General features: G+C 47.3%; 1 protein-coding gene across 1 annotated transcript in view; it reads left to right on the top strand.

Moving 5' to 3' along the window:
* LOC137438517 (uncharacterized) overlaps positions 1-19,946 on the top strand; it is a 170,326-nt gene that overhangs the window by 101,665 nt on the left and 48,715 nt on the right. Inside the window, exon 3 of the mRNA XM_078766957.1 lies at positions 11,886-12,003. Coding sequence (XP_078623083.1) covers positions 11,886-12,003 — 118 coding nt within the window. The remainder of the gene's footprint in view (positions 1-11,885; positions 12,004-19,946) is intronic.

The raw sequence follows: 19,946 nt of genomic DNA, 5'->3' as shown, positions 1-19,946 counted from the left end.
CAATCAGAGTGCACGGTGAGGGTCCCTTCGGTCACCTCAACCGCCTCCTCGGACCGACTCACCTCCTCCCCAAAACTCCTTTGGGCCTGGTCAAACTCCACCTCCATGGGACTGTCCCAGGTCCTCAGCCGCTGTGTCACATCATGCTCATCATCCCCATCAATAATTTGCGGCCCCGACAGGTCTTCCCCAATAAATACCCGGTCCGGCTCAACCACACGGACCCCCAATAATGTTACCCCCTCTTGCTCTGAACCACCGCCCTGGCACAGCAAGGATCCAAATCCATCCCCCTGTTGATGTGTTGGGGCATCGACCTGGCCCCGATAAACCCCCAGGCCATGATGTGGGGAACATCTTCCCATTTACCTCCAAACATTCCAAATTTCCTTCCCCCATTCACCTGTGGGCACTCCACGTTCACCTGTGGACACTCCACGTTCACCTGTGGACACTCCTCCTCTACCTGCAGGCATTCCCCATCTAAATTTCGACACTCGCCATTCCCTTCCAATTTTAATTTAATTGCCATTCCTGGCTCCTGAGCCCCGTCGGCACCATTCTTTAGTTCTTCCTTCGATTCATTCGTCCATTCATTCAATTGTTCAATCTGGGCATCCAGTTTGCTATTCATTCGCTTCATCTGATCAATCTGAGCATCCATTTTGTTATTCATCTCTCCCTTCAATTCATTAATTTTATTACTCATGTTGTTATTCATTTTCTCACTGCTGTCGTTTATTCCCTTCATAATTTTTTCATACATGGCCTGGAAACCTGTCGGGTCCGTTTTGATAGCGGGGGATGTTCCACCACTACACTCCACCCCAACTACCTCCGACTCACTCCCAAGGCTATCCGCACCTTCCATCCTCCTTCAATACCGCTCACCTCCTCCATCCGTTAAGAGGAGGTCGCTTTCCCGCGCGGCTTTTACAAACGGAATAAAATTTAAATTTATGCCAATTTATGCTATGTTGGTGAGGCCCTCATGGTATTGTCGTGCGAATCCCTCAAGGTTAACACCAGGGACCACGGAAGACCGAACGGATTTAACGGAGGCGACGACCAACTCGGATTCGGCTATAAAACGTGGGAAAAGAAGAAGTGAAGAGGAAGAGGCGGCAAGCGCTTACCTATTGAGGGAATGAACTCGAACGAAAATGCAGGGTAAAATGTACAAAAAGAAACACGTTTATTCCGGAACCCGAGACAATGAAACGCGACGATGAATAAATAGTCCTAAATTGAGATCCCACACACCTCACTTCAAATACACCACACAGGAATGAATTACGAAAGGAAATGTCTCGTCGTGTAATGTTCTGTGGGGTGCGTCCTTATCTGTCTGTGGTCTGTCGTCCAACGCGGCTCCCTCCTCTGCCGCAAAGAAACCCTTCGTCCGCTTCGCCCACGCGCTCTGTCAGGCCCGAGCCAATGCCCCACTCCAGGCTCCTCGTCGACCGCCCACGAGGTCCGTGCACCACTCCAAGCTCCAGAAGCACCGAGCACCACTCCAAGCACCACGAGCGAACCATCAGCACGAAGAAGAGAAGCGCAGAGACCAACAGATGTCGTGTAGCATCAAGAGACCAGCAAAGAAGAACGGCAAAAAGGGAGAGAGAGAGCAAGAGAGACACAATGTCGTGCAGCCCAAGAGACCAGCGAAGAACCCAAGAGCTACTAAAATGTCGTGCAGTGCACCCTTTTATCTACTTGCATCCACTCTCCTCCAATGTTCCCCTTCGCTGGCGCCCTCTCATTGGCCGAGTGCATCCCACCTGGTATTGCTCGCCCCTCACCCTGCCCAGTCAACAGTCCTCCTGGGCGTGGCTCCCAGCCTTGCCACGAGGCTGGTTGCTGGGCCAGCTGGTGGTATGGCTGGCTGTGGCCCCATCGGCGACGCCCCAGCCTGGCTTTCTGCCTGTTTTCCAAAGTCGTTGTGGTAAGGGAGGGGAATTAATTAATGTGTGCATTAAAGGGCCTATCTAAGTGTTTATATGTGTGCGTTGCCATAAGGGACAAAGGAATGACTACCAGGTCTGACACACAGGGGTTTATCTTAGCCCCTACACTATTTAACACCTGAACATCCTTGTATGTTCACAGGTATACTCTTATCCCGACAAACCGCCTAAAAACACAGAACTTATTACAGGGTGGATTCCCTGTCGCGACAGTCGAAGCATGTTACCCATACAGATCTACCTGGCTCTAGATATTCCTTTACCCCCCAAAATAACAGTATGTTGGTGTAGCCCTCATGGTATGTTGGTGTAGCCCTCGTGGTATGTTGGTGTAGCCATCGTGGTATGTTGGTGAGGCCCTCGTGGAATGTTGGTGAGGCCCTCGTGGTATGTTGGTGTAGCCCGCGTGGTATGTTGGTGTGGCCCTCGTGGTATGTTGGTGTAGCCCTCGTGGTATGTTGGTGTCGCCCTGGTGGTATGTTGGTGTAGCCCTCATGGTATGTTGGTGTCGCCCTCGTGGTATGTTGGTGAGGCCCTCGTGGTATGTTGGTGTGACCCTCGTGGTATGTTGGTGTGACCCTCGTGGTATGTTGGTGTAGCCCTTGTGGTATGTTGGTGTAGTCCTCGTGGTATGTTGGTGTAGCCATCGTGGTATGTTGGTGAGGCCCTCGTGGAATGTTGGTGAGGCCCTCGTGGTATGTTGTTGTGGTCCTCGTGGAATGTTGTTGTGGCCCTCGTGGTATGTTGTTGTGGTCCTCGTGGTATGTTGTTGTGGCCCTCGTGGTATGTTGTTGTGGCCCTCGTGACGACAGTTCAACAACCACAGTTTGTACGTTTGAATTTGACCGCAATGCTTCTTTGGCCTTGTTCTGGCTGCTTGGTAAACAGAAAGTCTGAACAAGCTCTACTTTGGTAATTCAAACACTTTCAAACAAATGGCAGGGATGAAGAGGAATGTAAAGTGTTTTTAGTTTTTGTAAAACCTTGTCCTCGGTGGCATCATGTGCAGACAATTCGGACGGAATAGCATTTCCTTGCCAAGCGGCCACTTGCTGCGGCACGACCCACTTGGCAAAAGCCATTGGTGTAGAATCCATTCACAGCAATGAGGATCTCAATGGAGCCCTTGTTAACGAGATGTTTGAGTTTCGCGTCACGACGTCTCATCGCGTCACGACTCTACAACTGTCTCCTGTCACCAGACATCTTGCCAACCTCAGGGACTGTTCAAACTTGCTCGCTGTGCTAACCAACTCGGGTTCCTTTGTTATGTTTCAGCTCCTTGGTTATTATGTGGTTTTGCTGTCGTAACCCTGGCAATCGTGCAATGGCAGGGAACTTGGGGGAGGTTTGTGCTTTAGGATTTTGTTTGAACCGAGCTAAAATCTACAATACAGTCATAAAGCATGGATACAATGATGTGTGTACATACATACATACATACATATATATATATATAACACAAATACGGTGGCCGATATGACAAAACTGCAAATTTATTGACTGTTCCTAAAAAAAAAAAAAAAAACCATAGTTAGTCCTCCGCACAGATCACTCCGATAGTCTGTGCTTTTCTGGACACTAACTCTGCAGTCCTCCGCACAGATCACTCCGATGGTCTGTGATTTTCTGGACACTAACTCTGCAGTCCTCCGCATGGATCACTCCGATAGTCTGTGCTTTTCTGGACACTAACTCTGCAGTCCTCCGCATGGATCACTCCGATAGTCTGTGCTTTTCTGGACACTAACTCTGCAGTCCTCCGCATGGATCACTCCGATGGTCTGTGTTTTTCTGGACACTAACTCTGCAGTCCTCCGCACAGATCACTCCGATAGTCTGTGCTTTTCTGGACACTAACTCTCCAGTCCTCCGCATGGATCACTCCGATAGTCTGTGCTTTTCTGGACACTAACTCTCCAGTCCACCGTCTGTGCTTTTCTGGACACTAACTCTCCAGTCCTCCGCATGGATCGCTCCGATAGTCTGTGCTTTTCTGGACACTAAGTCTGCAGTCCTCCGCATGGATCACTCCGATAGTCTGTGCTTTTCTGGACACAACTCTGCAGTCCTCCACACAGATCACTCCGATAGTCTGTGCTTTTCTGGACACTAACTCTGCAGTCCTCCGCATGGATCACTCCGATAGTCTGTGCTTTTCTGGACACTAACTCTCCAGTCCTCCGTCTGTGCTTTTCTGGACACTAACTCTCCAGTCCTCCGCATGGATCACTCCGATAGTCTGTGCTTTTCTGGACACAACTCTGCAGTCCTCCGCACAGATCACTCCGATAGTCTGTGCTTTTCTGGACACTAACTCTGCAGTCCTCCGCACGGATCACTCCGATAGTCTGTGCTTTTCTGGACACTAACTCTGCAGTCCTCCGCACGGATCACTCCGATAGTCTGTGCTTTTCTGGACACAACTCTGCAGTCCTCCGCACAGATCACTCCGATAGTCTGTGCTTTTCTGGACACTAACTCTGCAGTCCTCCGCATGGATCACTCCGATAGTCTGTGCTTTTCTGGACACTAACTCTCCAGTCCTCCGTCTGTGCTTTTCTGGACACTAACTCTCCAGTCCTCCGCATGGATCACTCCGATAGTCTGTGCTTTTCTGGACACTAACTCTCCAGTCCTCCGTCTGTGCTTTTCTGGACACTAACTCTCCAGTCCTCCGCATGGATCACTCCGATAGTCTGTGCTTTTCTGGACACGAACTCGAGACTTTGACTCGAGGATTTAATGAACCCGTTGGTAGATGCCGATGAACAGGATTAACATCGAAATGCATGTGAGGTTGCTGAATGTGAATGTTGTTTTTTCTTTATTAACTTTTTTATCCTTATGAGTGGTCATAGGTGACGGGATGTCCGCAGCCACCTGGGGCGCTACCACCACCTGTCCCTTTGGAGCATTTAGCAGAACATAGGTTCTGTGGCAAGCTCTTGGGGTAGGCTGCCGGATTTGTGTGTTTTGGGGGATTCTCTCCGGTGTTCAGGACCATCTCGCTGGATGTACGGTACTTGTGGCCATTGGACGCAGTCTGGAATCCTGCTCCGCGAGTCAGGCTTGCTGCGTATGGCAAACAAGGTCACCTTCAGATCTTTTTTTTGGAGTTCCTCCACTCACGCAGTCAGCACATTACTATCAAAGGAACTACTTCCCAGATGGAACTCCCTCCCAGTAGGGGCTGGAGTGCACCAAGGCACTTTATGAGGCCCAGTGTTGCTCCTCATCTGCATAAGCAAACACGCCGATGCTCTCAGAAACCTCTTCCTTTTCGCAGATGGCTCCACCTTTTGTCGTACAGTACCCTGATCCCACTGATGGCTCCACCTTTTGTCGTACAGTACCCTGATCCCACTGATGGCTCCACATTTTGGTGTACAGTACCCTGATCCCACTGATGGCTCCACATTTTGTCGTACAGTACCCTGATCCCACTGATGGCTCCATATTTTGTCGTACAGTACCCTGATCCCACTGATGGCTCCACATTTTGTCGTACAGTACCCTGATCCCACTGATGGCTCCATATTTTGTCGTACAGTACCCTGATCCCACTGATGGCTCCACATTTTGTCGTACAGTACCCTGATCCCACTGATGGCTCCACATTTTGTCGTACAGTACCCTGATCCCACTGATGGCTCCACATTTTGTCGTACAGTACCCTGATCCCACTGATGGCTCCACATTTTGTCATACAGTACCCTGATCCCACTGATGGCTCCACATTTTGTCATACAGTACCCTGATCCCACTGATGGCTCCACATTTTGTTGTACAGTACCCTGATCCCACTGATGGCTCCACATTTTGTCGTACAGTACCCTGATCCCACTGATGGCTCCACATTTTGTCATACAGTACCCTGATCCCACTGATGGCTCCACATTTTGTCATACAGTACCGCTTATCCCACTGATGGCTCCACATTTTGTCGTACAGTACCCTGATCCCACTGGCGGCTCCACATTTTGGCGTACAGTACCCTGATCCCACTGATGGCTCCGCATTTTGGCGTACAGTACCCTGATCCCACTGATGGCGCCGCATTTTGGCGTACAGTACCCTGATCCCACTGATGGCTCCACATTTTGTCGTACAGTACCCTGATCCCACTGATGGCTCCGCATTTTGGCGTACAGTACCCTGATCCCACTGATGGCTCCACATTTTGTCGTACAGTACCCTGATCCCACTGATGGCTCCACATTTTGACGTACAATACCCTGATCCCACTGGTGGCTCCACATTTTGGCGTACAGTACCCTGATCCCACTGACCGCCAGACAGTAGCTCCGTCACTCTCTGCTGATATGGAATTGAATAAATGCTGGTCGGATAAATGGAACATGGCTTTCCAACCTGCAAATCTCAGTCTCATCGCATCACTCCCGAAGGATTGTCAAAACGAGCCAACTTATACATTTTCACGCGCAGCCACTGGAAAAGAGATTCAGTCTCTTGACTTTCCAGGCCTCACAATCATCCCTGACCTCTCTGCTGCTGAACAATTCACAAAGCTTGCTTCAAATGCGGCCACAGACCGGGCATTCTTTGTAATTCTGGGAATGTCACGGACATGGAGCAAAAAAAGAGAAAAAAATGCAGGTTGAGGGAGAGTGGGGAAAAAGCACGACAACCTGGAAAGGAAGGAGTGGGCTTGTGGAGGTAGACAAGATCTTTCGTATGGATCTGGGATGACCTGACCTGGTAGTGAATAGCTGTCTTGGAGATCTTCAGTGAAGATTGAACAAATCCCATGGACACCTTGAGACTCCATAGACCTTTTAGACCTTCAGACCCTTAGACCCCCCAACGACTATTGGAACATATTACCCTTTCGACCCTCACAGACCCCTTGACCTTTTCAATCCCGTAAGACTATTTCACCATTTTTTACCCTTTATATCCCTTAGACCTTCAATACCTTTATAGACCCCTTGGATCCTTTAGACCTTTAATACCCTTGAGACATATTTGACCTTTTACACCCTGTTAGACCCTAACTACAAATGCAACATACGCTTTATACCCGTATAGACCATTTAGACCCCTTCGACCTCTTGGGCCACTTACGCCCTTTGGACCATTATTCCCTTTAGACACGTTAGAGCCTGTAGACCTTTAGAACTATTCGACCCTTTTCAACACAAACCACAAAAGAGTTTTCAAGTTTAAGATGGCAGAAATAGAGCTTGGAGGCCAGTGGTGATAGTGGTGATTAGTGATATTATTGACTAGCAGAGTTACCTGGCGTTGCCCGGAAAATAAATAAATAGTCAGTCACGCAATTTAGTTTAGAGGGCTTTTTATAGTCAGAGGAAGCCACGCCCCATTTGGCATGCCCTGCTGCCACACCCCGAGCACATTTGATGCACCCATGTTTTTTGTCGTGAAAAGCTACCCCCCATGAACCCCCACTTCCCTCTCTAAGTCATTTCCTTAGGCTGTACATGAGGCACAACCGAACAAACAGATGTTCACATATAGGGTTATACAGTAGATTATAATTCATTTGTGATTTATAAAGGTCCAAGCGATCAAAAGGTCTAAATAGTGAAGGGTCCAAGCTGGTCTAATGGATCTAAAGTCTTACAGGTCTTTGGGCTCTTAAGGGTCTTTTGAGTCCTCTGGGTCTTTGGGATATTTTGGGTTTTTGGGGTCTTTAGGGTTTTCTGAGGCTTTGGGATATTTTGGGTCGGCAGAGTCTTTTGGGTCTTTTGGGTGTACAGGGTCTTTTGGGTCATCTGTGTCTTTTGGGTCATCTGTGTCTTTTGGGTCATCTGTGTCTTTTGGGTGTTCGGTGTTTTGAGGTTGTTTGGGTGTTCGGGATCTTTTAGGTCTTTGGGATCTTTTGGGTTTTTTGGGTATTCAGGGTCTTTGGGTGTTCGGTGTTTTGAGGTTGTTTGGATGTTCAGGGTCTTTAGGATCTTTTTGGTCTTCAATGTCTTCAGGGTCTTTTGGATCGTTGAGGTATTTTGGGTCTTTTGTGTCTTCTGGGTCTTTAAGGGTCAATGGGGTGTATCTTGGGGGACTTAATGTGTCCTCAAAGGTATAATGGGTCTCAGCAGTCGAAAGTATCGAAAGGTACACCGTATTCCAACAGTACGTAATTAATAGACGCATGTAATTAATAGACAGGTTGCAACCGATGCACAAAGTACGTAATTAATAGATATGTAGTCACATGGCCGAACGGCCGAACGGACTGTATTTTTCGGTTTTATACATACAGTATTTGAAGAAAAAGACGTTTTGGTCACAAATGCGCGCACACACACACACACACACACACACACACACACACACACACACACACACACACACACACACACACACACACACACACACACACACACACACACACACACACTTTGCTCCATCATAAAAGATTCCAAAAGCGCTGACAAAATGTGTTCAAAGTGGGTAGTTGTGCTCTGAGTGTACATGGTAATGTTGTACAAAGTAGTAGTTGTGCTCTGAGTGTACATGGGAATGTTGTACACAGTGGGTAGTTGTGCTGTGAGTGTACATGGGAATGTTGTACACAGTGGGTAGTTGTGCTCTGAGTGTACATGGGAATGTTGTACACAGTGGGTAGTTGTGCTGTGAGTGTACATGGGAATGTTGTACACAGTGGGTAGTTGTGCTCTGAGTGTACATGGTAATGTTGTACAAAGTAGTAGTTGTGCTCTGAGTGTACATGGGAATGTTGTACACAGTGGTAGTTGTGCTGTGAGTGTATATGGGAATGTTCTACACAAAGTTGGTAGTTGTGCTCTGAGTGTACATGGGAATGTTCTACACAAAGTTGGTAGTTGTGCTCTGAGTGTATATGGGAAAGTGGGAATGTTGTACAAAGTTGGTAGTTGTGCTGTGAGTGTACATGGGAATGTTGTACACAGTGGGTAGTTGTGCTGTGAGTGTACATGGGAATGTTGTACACAGTGGGTAGTTGTGCTGTGAGTGTACATGGGAATGTTGTACAAAGTGGTAGTTGTGCTGTGAGTGTATATGGGAATGTTCTACACAAAGTTGGTAGTTGTGCTCTGAGTGTATATGGGAAAGTGGGAATGTTGTACAAAGTTGGTAGTTGTGCTCTGAGTGTATATGGGAAAGTGGGAATGTTGTACAAAGTTGGTAGTTGTGCTCTGAGTGTATATGGGAAAGTGGGAATGTTGTACAAAGTTGGTAGTTGTGCTCTGAGTGTATATGGGAAAGTGGGAATGTTGTACAAAGTTGGTAGTTGTGCTCTGAGTGTATATGGGAAAGTGGGAATGTTGTACAAAGTTGGTAGTTGTGCTCTGAGTGTATATGGGAAAGTGGGAATGTTGTACAAAGTTGGTAGTTGTGCTGTGAGTGTACATGGGAATGTTCTACACAAAGTTGGTAGTTGTGCTCTGAGTGTATATGGGAAAGTGGGAATGTTGTACAAAGTTGGTAGTTGTGCTCTGAGTGTATATGGGAAAGTGGGAATGTTGTACAAAGTTGGTAGTTGTGCTCTGAGTGTATATGGGAAAGTGGGAATGTTGTACAAAGTTGGTAGTTGTGCTATGCGTGTGTAAAGTTGGAATGGCCACGTCCAAATTCGGTTTTGAATTTTATCTTCTTCTTCTTTAATGACCACAAATATCCCCACGTTTCTCTGGGGTTGGCCAGGGGAAGCTTGGCCCAAGTCTTTCACGAACCGGCTAGCCAGGCCAGACATTGGACTAAGGTTTAGGGTAGGTATTGCAATCAGTTCAGGGTGCCGGTAATAACTCGCCTACTCTTCACGAAGGACAAAGTGGGATCTTTGACGTCACTAATGCTGGCAGGCGAGATGCCCGGCTTAACGTCCATCGGAGGGACGGCACACACCTTGATGAATTACCTTGCCTGTGAAACACCTGCATCGGCTGCATGGCAGGTTACATAAATGGGACAGGGTTCAAACCCAGGCTAGAAAGCTTAGGTGAGTGTGCATACCTGTAGGCCATCGTGTTATTGTTTCGTGTCCAGCGGGTGGCTGCTGGTTGCATCATTTTCAGGTGGCTCGGCTGTGCCACTGATGCAGTGCCCCCGTTACCAGTCAGCTCGTTATCATTTTGCCGATCTCGGAAGTATGGCAGGCTGGGTCAACCCATCTAGTTAAATTAACGGCGTGACTTCGAACCAGGACCCGAAGATGTTAACCCTGCCATGTTACCCGTTATGCCCCCTTATCCAGGCTTGGTCATCCATCCTGTTAGCCAGAAATGATGGTCGATACCTGACTTATCAGGATTAAATGGACTGTTCACACACCTTACCTCCTGGATAAATGATTGGGGGTGAAGAGGGTGACACGTGCCTTCACTCTCAGGTTCACAAAAGTTTTTATTTTTAAATTTTTTTATTAACAATTTTAAACGACACGACTCGTTTCCAAAATAACGTTCATACACATTTTGTTCTCCATCATGAAACAAATGGACATATGATCCATGATAATTACATATGATCTATGATAATTACATATGATTCATGATAATTACATATGATTCATGATAATTACATATGATCCATAATTACATATGATCATGATAATTACATATGATCTATAATTACATATGATCCATGATAATTACATATGATCCATAATTACATATGATCCATGATAATTACATATGATCCATGATAATTACATATGATCCATGATAATTACATATGATCCATGATAATTACATATGATCCATAATTACATATGATCGATGATAATTACATATGGTCAATGATAATTACATGTGATCCATGATAATTACATGTGATCCATAATTACATATGATCCATGATAATTACATATGATTCATAATTACATATGATTCATGATAATCACATGTGATCGATGATAATTACATATGATCCATAATTACATATGATTCGTGATAATTACATATGATCGATGATAATTGCATATGATCCATGATAATTATGTATGATTCATGATAATTACATATGATCCATGATAATTACATATGATCGATGATAATTACATATCATCCATGATAATTACATATGATTCATGATAATTACATGATTCATGATAATTACATATGATCGATGATAATTACATATGATCCATAATTACATATGATCCATAATTACACATGATTCATGATAATTACATATGATCCATGATAATTACATATGATCCATGATAATTACATTTGATCCATGATAATTACACATGATCGCTTATAATTACATATGATCCATAATTACATATGATCCATGATAATTACATAAGTTCCATGATAATTACATATGATTCATGACAATTACATATGATTCATGACAATTACATATGATCGATGGTAATTACATATGATCCATAATTACATATGATCTATGATAATTACATATGATCCATAATTACATATGATCCATGATAATTACATATGATTCATAATAATTACATATGATCCATAATTACCTATGATTGATAATTACATATGATTCATGAAAATTACATATGACCCATGATGATTGCATACGATACATAATGACATATGATCCATAATAATGACATATGATTCATAATTACATACGATTCATGATAATTGCATATGATTCATGACAATTACATATGACTCATGATAATTACATATGATCGATGATGATTACATATGATCCATAATTACCATTTTCACAAATTCACCCAATCATTTGTCTTCCCTGTTTTCATAATTGACCAATCAAATTGAATGTGTGAAGGTTCCATATCTGGCTTATGAAAGAGAACGGAAACCTATAATACACAATTTAGAAACTTATTTATTTGAAGGTCTGATATAATCAAGGAAACTCTGAGATCTAAGGACAGTAAACGGATTGAGGCAATCATTCCATGTTGCTCATCCAGCACGGCATCTTGTTTTCCCCTAGTTACGGTGACGACGCTGCCCAAGGATCGGGCCTGTCCACCTGGGATGTTCTGGGCCACAAAATGGTGCTCGCATTGTAACTGTGATCCCTCGGAGGCAGTGGGAGCACAATGTGACAGGTACGTTTTTAGTTGAGGGCTAGTGTTTGTGTGTGTGTGTGTGTGTGTGTGTGTGTGTGTGTGTGTGTGTGTGTGTGTGTGTGTGTGTGTGTGCATTTGTGTGTTACGGTGTGTGTGTGTATGCGCGCATTTGTGTTATGGTGTGTGTGTGCGCACATTTGTGTGTTACGGTGTGTGTGTGTGCGCACGTTTGTGTGTTACGGTGTGTGTGTGCACATTTGTGTGTTACGGTGTGTGTGTGTGTGTGTGTTGTGGTGTGTGTGTGTGCATGTGTGTGTTACGGTGTGTGTGTGCGCACATTTGTGTGTTACGGTGTGTGTGTGTGTGCGTGTGTGCATTTGTGTGTTACGGTGTGTGTGTGCGCACATTTGTGTGTTATGGTGTGTGTGTGCATGCGCATTTGTGTTATGGTGTGTGTGTGTGTTACGGTGTGTGTGTGCGCACATTTGTGTGTTACGGTGTGTGTGTGTTTGCACATTTGTGTGTTACGATGTGTGTGTGTGTGTGTGTGTGTGTGTGTGTGTGCACATTTGTGCGTTACGGTGTGTGTGTGTGTGTGTTATGGTGTGTGTGTGTGTGCGTGTGTGCATTTGTGTGTTACAGTGTGTGTGTGTGTTACAGTGTGTGTGTGCGCACATTTGTGTGTCACGGTGTGTGTGTGTGTGTGTTACGGTGTGTGGGTGTGTGTGTTACAGTGTGTGTGTGTGTGTTATGGTGTGTGTGTGTGTGTGCACGCACATTTGTGTTACGGTGTGTGTGTGTGTGTGTGCGTGTGCGTACATTTGTGTGTTACAGTGTGTGTGTGTGTGTGTTACGGGGTGTGTGTCGTTGGTGGGTATCTCCACATGCGGGTTTCAGAAGGTGGAACAGAGTCCTCCCAGGTCTCGAAGTATCCACCTCTGCTTCAGCAAGGGATCATGATTCATGGACCAGTTTGTGAAGTTTTCTTATTCTCAAAGTTTTGTTCTAAGAGATCTTTTGAGGATCGTCACCAAGCCTTGGACAGCCTCCAATTGCAGTTAACTAGGGCATGCCCGTACTATATATAAGCTAGGACGTGCCCGTACGTGGGTGCCCGTTCCTTGCCAAAAAAAAAAAAAAAAAAAAATTTGTGTAGGGGTGTGTGTGTGTAAACATCCTAGGGCGTGCCCGTACGTGGGTGCAAAAAAACATGCGTGCAAACAACAACAACAAAAAAAAACTTTGAAACCACGTGGCAGTAACGACCACAGAACCCCCCCCCCCTCTATTTACACGAATGGTTTGGTCCATTCGCAACGACCACAGAACCCCCCCCCTCTATTTACATGCAATGGTTTGGTCCAAAGCGAACGGTTTGGTCCATTCGATGTGATTCGATGATTCGATGTGAATGGTTTGGTCCATTCGCAATGACCACAGAACCCCCCCCCCCCCCTCTATTTACATGAATGGTTTGGTCCATTCGCAAAGCCAAAGCGAACGACCACAGAACCCCCCCCTCTATTTACATGAATGGTTTGGTCCATTCGCAAAGCCAAAGCGAACGACCACAGAACCCCCCCCCCCCCCCCTCTATTTACATGAATGGTTTGGTCCATTCGCAACGCCAAAGCGAACGGCGAACGGCTAAATCGCCATAGCTCGGTAAGTACTTGTCCGATTAATTTCAAACCTTGAAAAGGCACATCCTCGGGTCCCCAGCAATATACCTGGCAAGTTTCAAGTATATCGGACCGGTAGTTGTCGAGAAACAGCGGTCACAGACAAACGTACAAACGTACAAACGTACAAACAAACACACAGAGATTACTGGAATTATAGATAGATTTCTTCATCATTCCCGTTGCTCCAATAAATCACTGGTATAATGTCGGCACTCTTCATCTTCCAGGATTTGTTCACTTCATTTTTGAGGGCTTGGTATTTGGTCATTTTCTTGGTTTCTGCGTTATTTAAGCCAAAATAGCCGGGGACTGACACCTCAATTAGCAATGCCTTCTTTTCTTTTTTGTACCTCAGTACTATATCCGGTCGCAATGCTTTGTTTTTCATGTTCACGCTTGATAGGATCATGAGGTCATACGTGAGCATCATGTCCTTGTTTTCAGCGATTGCTTTTGGCTCATGTTTCCACGAGCTTTCTTTAACTGGGAAATTGAAATTTCTGGTAATGTGCCAGTGGATTACTCCACATACATTGTTGTGGCTTTGGGTGTGCAGCTGCTCTGACATGAGTTTTTTCCCTCGGATTTTTTTTTTACCATTTTGCGGATAGTGAGGAGATTCCTTTTTTGATATCCAGTTTATTGATTTCTGATCAGGGCCAGTTTACGATTCAGCAGGTGTACTGGATTACCGGTACTGCGAGCTGGTTTATGGCTTTGATTTTGTTCCTTGGAGAAAGGTATGTTTTCAGGATCAGCCTCATTATACACAGGTATTCTTTGGTAATTGTTTTGTGCATTTGTTTGTGACATATTTGGTGGCCCCCTTCTACTCTGAGGTATTTGCCTGGTTCTTCATTGTCTAGCTCCTGTATTGTTGTCTTGATGTTGTCAGTTTTTGTTGGTCTACCTTGTATGATTTATAGATCGCGGTTAGATGTTATAGACCGAGCGGTGGTGTAAGACCGCGACCTAACAAAACTCACCCGATTCACCCAGACTTTGGCCGTATCGCACCCCAGCTGCTCAATGAGGGAAAAGACGAAAACGACGCAATGCAAGGAGGAAAACGAAGGCAAAGAAAGGTTTGGAAATACGACTGAATTTATTGACTATTTACACACAAGCAAAAAGAAAGCAGTCACGTTTATTTACAAGCACATAAGACGCAGGTGACACAGGGAAAATACTAGCTTATACAGACTTAATTAACCCAGGACAGAACAAACAAAAGACGACTCACACGGGGAATTGCAGGAGGTGGATGGCTGGAGGTGAACGCTTGGTGGAGCCAACGCGGAGCTTGGTGGAGCTGAATGCTTGGTGGAGCCAACGCGGAGCTTGGTGGAGCTGAATGCTTGGTGGAGCCAACGCGGAGCTTGGTGGAGCTGAACGCTTGGTGGAGCCAACGCGGAGCTTGGTGGAGCTGAACGCTTGGTGGAGCCAACGCGGAGCTTGGGGGATTGGTGTGACGGGTTCTCTCTCCTTCCTTAGTCCCACCCAGTCCAACAACTTCCTCTCTTGCTTCAGGACTCTTTCTCTCTCTTTCTTGGTCCCTCACTCTTTACCACCGACTCCTCACCGCAACCAACGCAACCACTTGACCACCACCTCTCCTGACTGACTCTTCACCACTCTGCACTTGACGACCGACTCCCAACCAACTCAGACCAACTCAAAGTCCAACTCCAGGCCTTTCTGTCTTCTGCTCTCCTCTGTAAAAACGCATCTCCCTCTGGACACGCCCTTGCCTTGGGTTATATAGGCCCCCGCCCCTCAACCTTTGCGACCCTCCCCGATCGCTCTTCCTCCGCCCTCTCTAGCCGAACCCCTGGCTCATGGTTGGTCGAGTGGGGCTGGTTCACTCCTCCCCTCTCTGACGAGGTGGGGAAACGCCTTCCTTCCCCCAACCCTGCCTCGTGGTCAATGGCGGATGAAGGGAAAAAACCGACCAAAATGCGGAAGGCGCTTCAAATTGCAATTGACGGAAAGGGGGGAATGGAAGGGAATCTATCTCTTTCACTGGTGCAATGGAGTACTTTCAATTAATGGGAGACACAGCCTTATCCTAAAACACAGAATAAGAGATAACTATCAACAGGTATATTCTATTACTTGGCTGACGTGTATGCTTGTGGACTATGGGACGCCCTTTTGGTCTTTACACAGCTCCGGAGGCAGGAGGCACAGAATAAACAATAATCACAATAGTACAGCACACAATTAAAAAAAATATACAGTCCTCATATCCACAACACTGCACCCTCCTCCTCTTAGGCACGTCCCGGGCCTACAACTTTTATTTAGTGTGACACGTAGGTGTAGTTCCCTCTATTTTTAACCTGACCCTGAGTGCGACAGTTTTAAAACATAAATAAATGTGTCCCGCTGCTCCATTGCACCCTGCCTAACAGACTTACGCCCACAGTTAACCGAATTGCGGAATGGTCTTCAAACTATACACTGACGGTGGGAAGCATTATTTACACTGACGCTATTTTTATTTACAAAACTAACCCAGGACCTGTAATTGTTCTTTCTGCGGGGAGACAGTCTGCTCTGCATCGACGCACCATGAACGCACCCAATAACGCACCAATACACACCCAAGCACCAATCGGTGCAGTCACCATAGTTCATCAGTGTTCCATAAAAATAAACCAACAACCCCTAACCCTGCAGGTGATCTCTTGCTCTTCGGCTCCCTCTGCTGGTTATTATTATTTGTCTTCCAGATGTTGTCATTCTCTTTTGCTTTGCTTACTGGCGGCCTATTTGCAATAAAGTGTGCCCAATGTGTCCTTCTTATTTATTTTATTTATGGCCCACAGGGCCGACTAGTGTGGTTCACCTGGGGGGCATCGGTGCCCTGTGGCCAAGGTCCGCCAGCAAGATTTCGGGCCCTCATGGCCGGTTCCAGCAGAGGGGCCATGCCCCAACCCATGGGGTCCATAAGTGGTGCTCGGCCACAGGCATGTGGTCCATAATGTGGTGCATCGATGCAGACAGCTGGTTCTGGGAATTTCGGGCGCACAATGGCTGACCCACGCACGCTCCCCTCGGCGCCCAACGGCGCACAGGTCATGTGGGAGACAAAAGAAAGACAATTGAGCGAGGGGTAAGGTCACAAGGGTACACGTCAAAAAGGCAATGCAAGGCGAAATGCGTACGGAGGGCGAAGTGAGAAAGCTCGTCCCTACCGTACGTCACCCCCCTGTTACCTAGCCCACCCTTGCCCTTACCCCATATGTACAAAACCTACACATTACCAATTCGTCACTACTGTCACGTCTTCCCCATATTTCCCCTATACCAAATTCGTCTCCACAATCCCTCTACTTCAAAATTTGCCATCACCAATTCATCATCAATCCTCATAAGGAGGGAGAGATGGAATTACGCACAATGTCACACCCACGTCATGATGCGTCTCACAATCCAAACATTTGCATAGTAAAAATAATAAGACATGGCATGGTGCGGAGTACCTGTCACCTCAGGTGAGTGGATGCAGATGGTGCGAGGAGATCCTTCATCCTAACTATTTTCTAAATGACTTTAACACACTTTACACTACCCGGGGTCTTTCTCCGGCCAAACCATTGGCCCGCTTACACTATGGGTTCTAAAAACCAATTCCCATTGGCCAAACTGTGGTGCTTTTCAATTTGGGGTCTCACTCCCCCGATTCATCTCCCGGTGCCCTCGCACAATTTCCGGGCTGTGGCGTGTACCTCTCCCAGCGGGTCTACCCACCTGCACACCTCCACCACTGCAGTTGCCTCCGAGCTTACCTGCTCCTTACCCTAACCTAACTACCTGGGGAAGGCCCTCTGGCGCTCTCCCCACTCGGTGCCCTCTCTGGCACTGGGCTACCCGATCCATACCCGGGATCCTCAGGCACCCACTGACACTAACGGCTCCCAGAGCCCACCTGCGGCCTCACCTGGCCGACATCCTCACAGTGGTGGAGTGCCCAAACCAACTACACACACTAACAGGCTACACGCCCAGCCATTTCCACAACACTAATGCACCCATCCACAACACCATTCTGCAACCGCACCACAAATACCAATATCCAACCACAATTTACCTATTCCCTCTACCTAACACTTACACTACCCGCCCCGGGTACTCGTGAAAGGGGTCCACTCTTCCCCCATCCACACCTTCGCACCATGCACACCACTCCACAATTTCCACCATTCTCACTCCACGACCATCCATTCCAATACTCCAGATATTCCACACTACCATTTATTCCACATAGCCACATACACCTGTTGTTGCACACCTGTGCCCTCACACCTGATGCCACCTGCACCCTCCTTTCTTCCTGGACCATTTGGTCAACACAACACACAATCACCACTACTCCCTCATACACTGCTCCACACACCTGTTCAGTTGCACACCTGTGCAATCACACCTGTTCAATCACACCTGTTCAATCCTCACACACACGGCATCATCTCAGCTAACTACTCCCCTCTGAAACTTGCGCTTCCCAGTCGTCCCTTTAAACTATTGCGCTCCCTCGTCATTATCATCCACACTAATCTACCTGCGTCCCCACTACAGGTATCAGTCACTAACTAAACTTAACGTTACCTAATGTCATCTTCGCTAGATCCCTACAATTATCCAAGCCCTCCCTGGCTCGGTTGTCATAGCCACCCCATAAACTATTGCTCCTTTGCCCCCACCTGTGAGGGATGGTGGATTTGCCATCCCACCACATCGGGGGTCTCTCACTACCAATTTCGCTCGTCCAAATCCAACAATTCAAAAATTTTCCATTTACTGCCAATTCTACCCACTTTTCTAAATTTCGTTTTAAATCACTATCACTATCACCATCATCACAGTCCGCTATATCCTAGCCTCGGTGCGTCATGACATCATTAAACTCGGCTTCGTAAAGCCGAGCAATGAATTCGGGTGGTTTGGTTGCCTGCAGGTTGAATCCGTCCGGCTTTCGGTTCAAGGGAGGTGGTTTGGTTGGACCGAGATTCCACGCACCATCTCGGCGCGGCACCTTGCGGTCCCGGGCCCGATGGCTCAATCTCCCCCGGTCGGAGCCCCGTCCCCACGAGGGGGCACCGTTCCGCTTCCTCCCACTCGCCCTCGAACCGGACCGGTCGCCTCGCCCGACAAAGCCCGGACTCGACCGTGCGGGGCGGGGCCAAGCCCGAATCGGCAACGACGCTTCGAAGAGAAGCGACGCAGCATCGATCCGCGCCGGGCCTCGCACCCAACAAAGCACCCCACGCCCCGAGTGCTCGCATCGGCTATCCGTCGCCCTAACCACTACCCTGGTTACCGTCGACGCTTTACTTGCATGCTTACAAGCATACGCTACCTCTTTCACCCTCACAAAACCTGGCGTTCCAACGCCGTCCGTACATTCCACCAACGCTCTCTCTGTTACACACCACACCTCTCCTCCGTTACGTCCTCCGTAACACTCCCCATGGGCGTGCACTCTTGCATCCACCCACTAACGCGCTCACATGGGCTCTCCCACACCCGCGCCATGACCAACTCAGGTGTGCTTCCTCGCACACGTTCCACCACCACCTTACTCTCCGTGTCACACTCCGTACACCCCGACGTGCATTCTCGCTCGCACTCGGTTTCACACTCGCGCTCCGATGTGCCCTCTCGCACCTGCGCCACCACCAACTCACTATTCGTGTCACACTCCGTACACCCCGACGTGCATTCTCGCTCGCACTCGGTTTCACTCCCACACTTTATAACACACCCACTCGCCGACGCACACTTTTTCCTCACACGCGTGCCATTTCCACTCACACGGGACCCTTCACCAACGCCCGGGTGCTTCCTCGATCCCAAGCGCGCGAAAATTCTTTTGTCGCTAAACATCCTCCTGCAAAATCTACCCGCACAATATACAGCACGACTCACCTGGGGGATCCTTTTCTCCACGCGAACCTGCAAACTTCCATTCGGGTTAAGCACAGCATCGTGATGTGAGCAGGGACTTTGTACATAATCCATTTCTCCCTGCAATTCCCGGGTTACCTCCGTCATCTCTTCAATTTTAATTCCCGCTACTGCTTTTTCTTTATTCACCTCGACGACCGTTGGCTTTAATAAAACACCCTCCTCTACCTCATCGGTCGCCGGCTTTTCCCAACACCGTGTCGCGATTTCTACCCCCGTCATTGTACCCGTGCTTTCCTCCGCTTCGCTCAACCGGCGCTTCTCGACTCGCGTTACCTCCTCGTGCACCCCTGGGACCCTTTCGCCCAACTTGCGGTCTCTGTC

The sequence above is a fragment of the Myxine glutinosa genome, chromosome 13 (assembly GCF_964187855.1).
Source record: "Myxine glutinosa chromosome 13, kmMyxGlut1.1, whole genome shotgun sequence".
Lineage (NCBI taxonomy): Eukaryota > Metazoa > Chordata > Myxini > Myxiniformes > Myxinidae > Myxine > Myxine glutinosa.
Note: the sequence above shows the minus strand (reverse complement) of the source record. Positions and strands in the feature narration are given on the sequence as shown.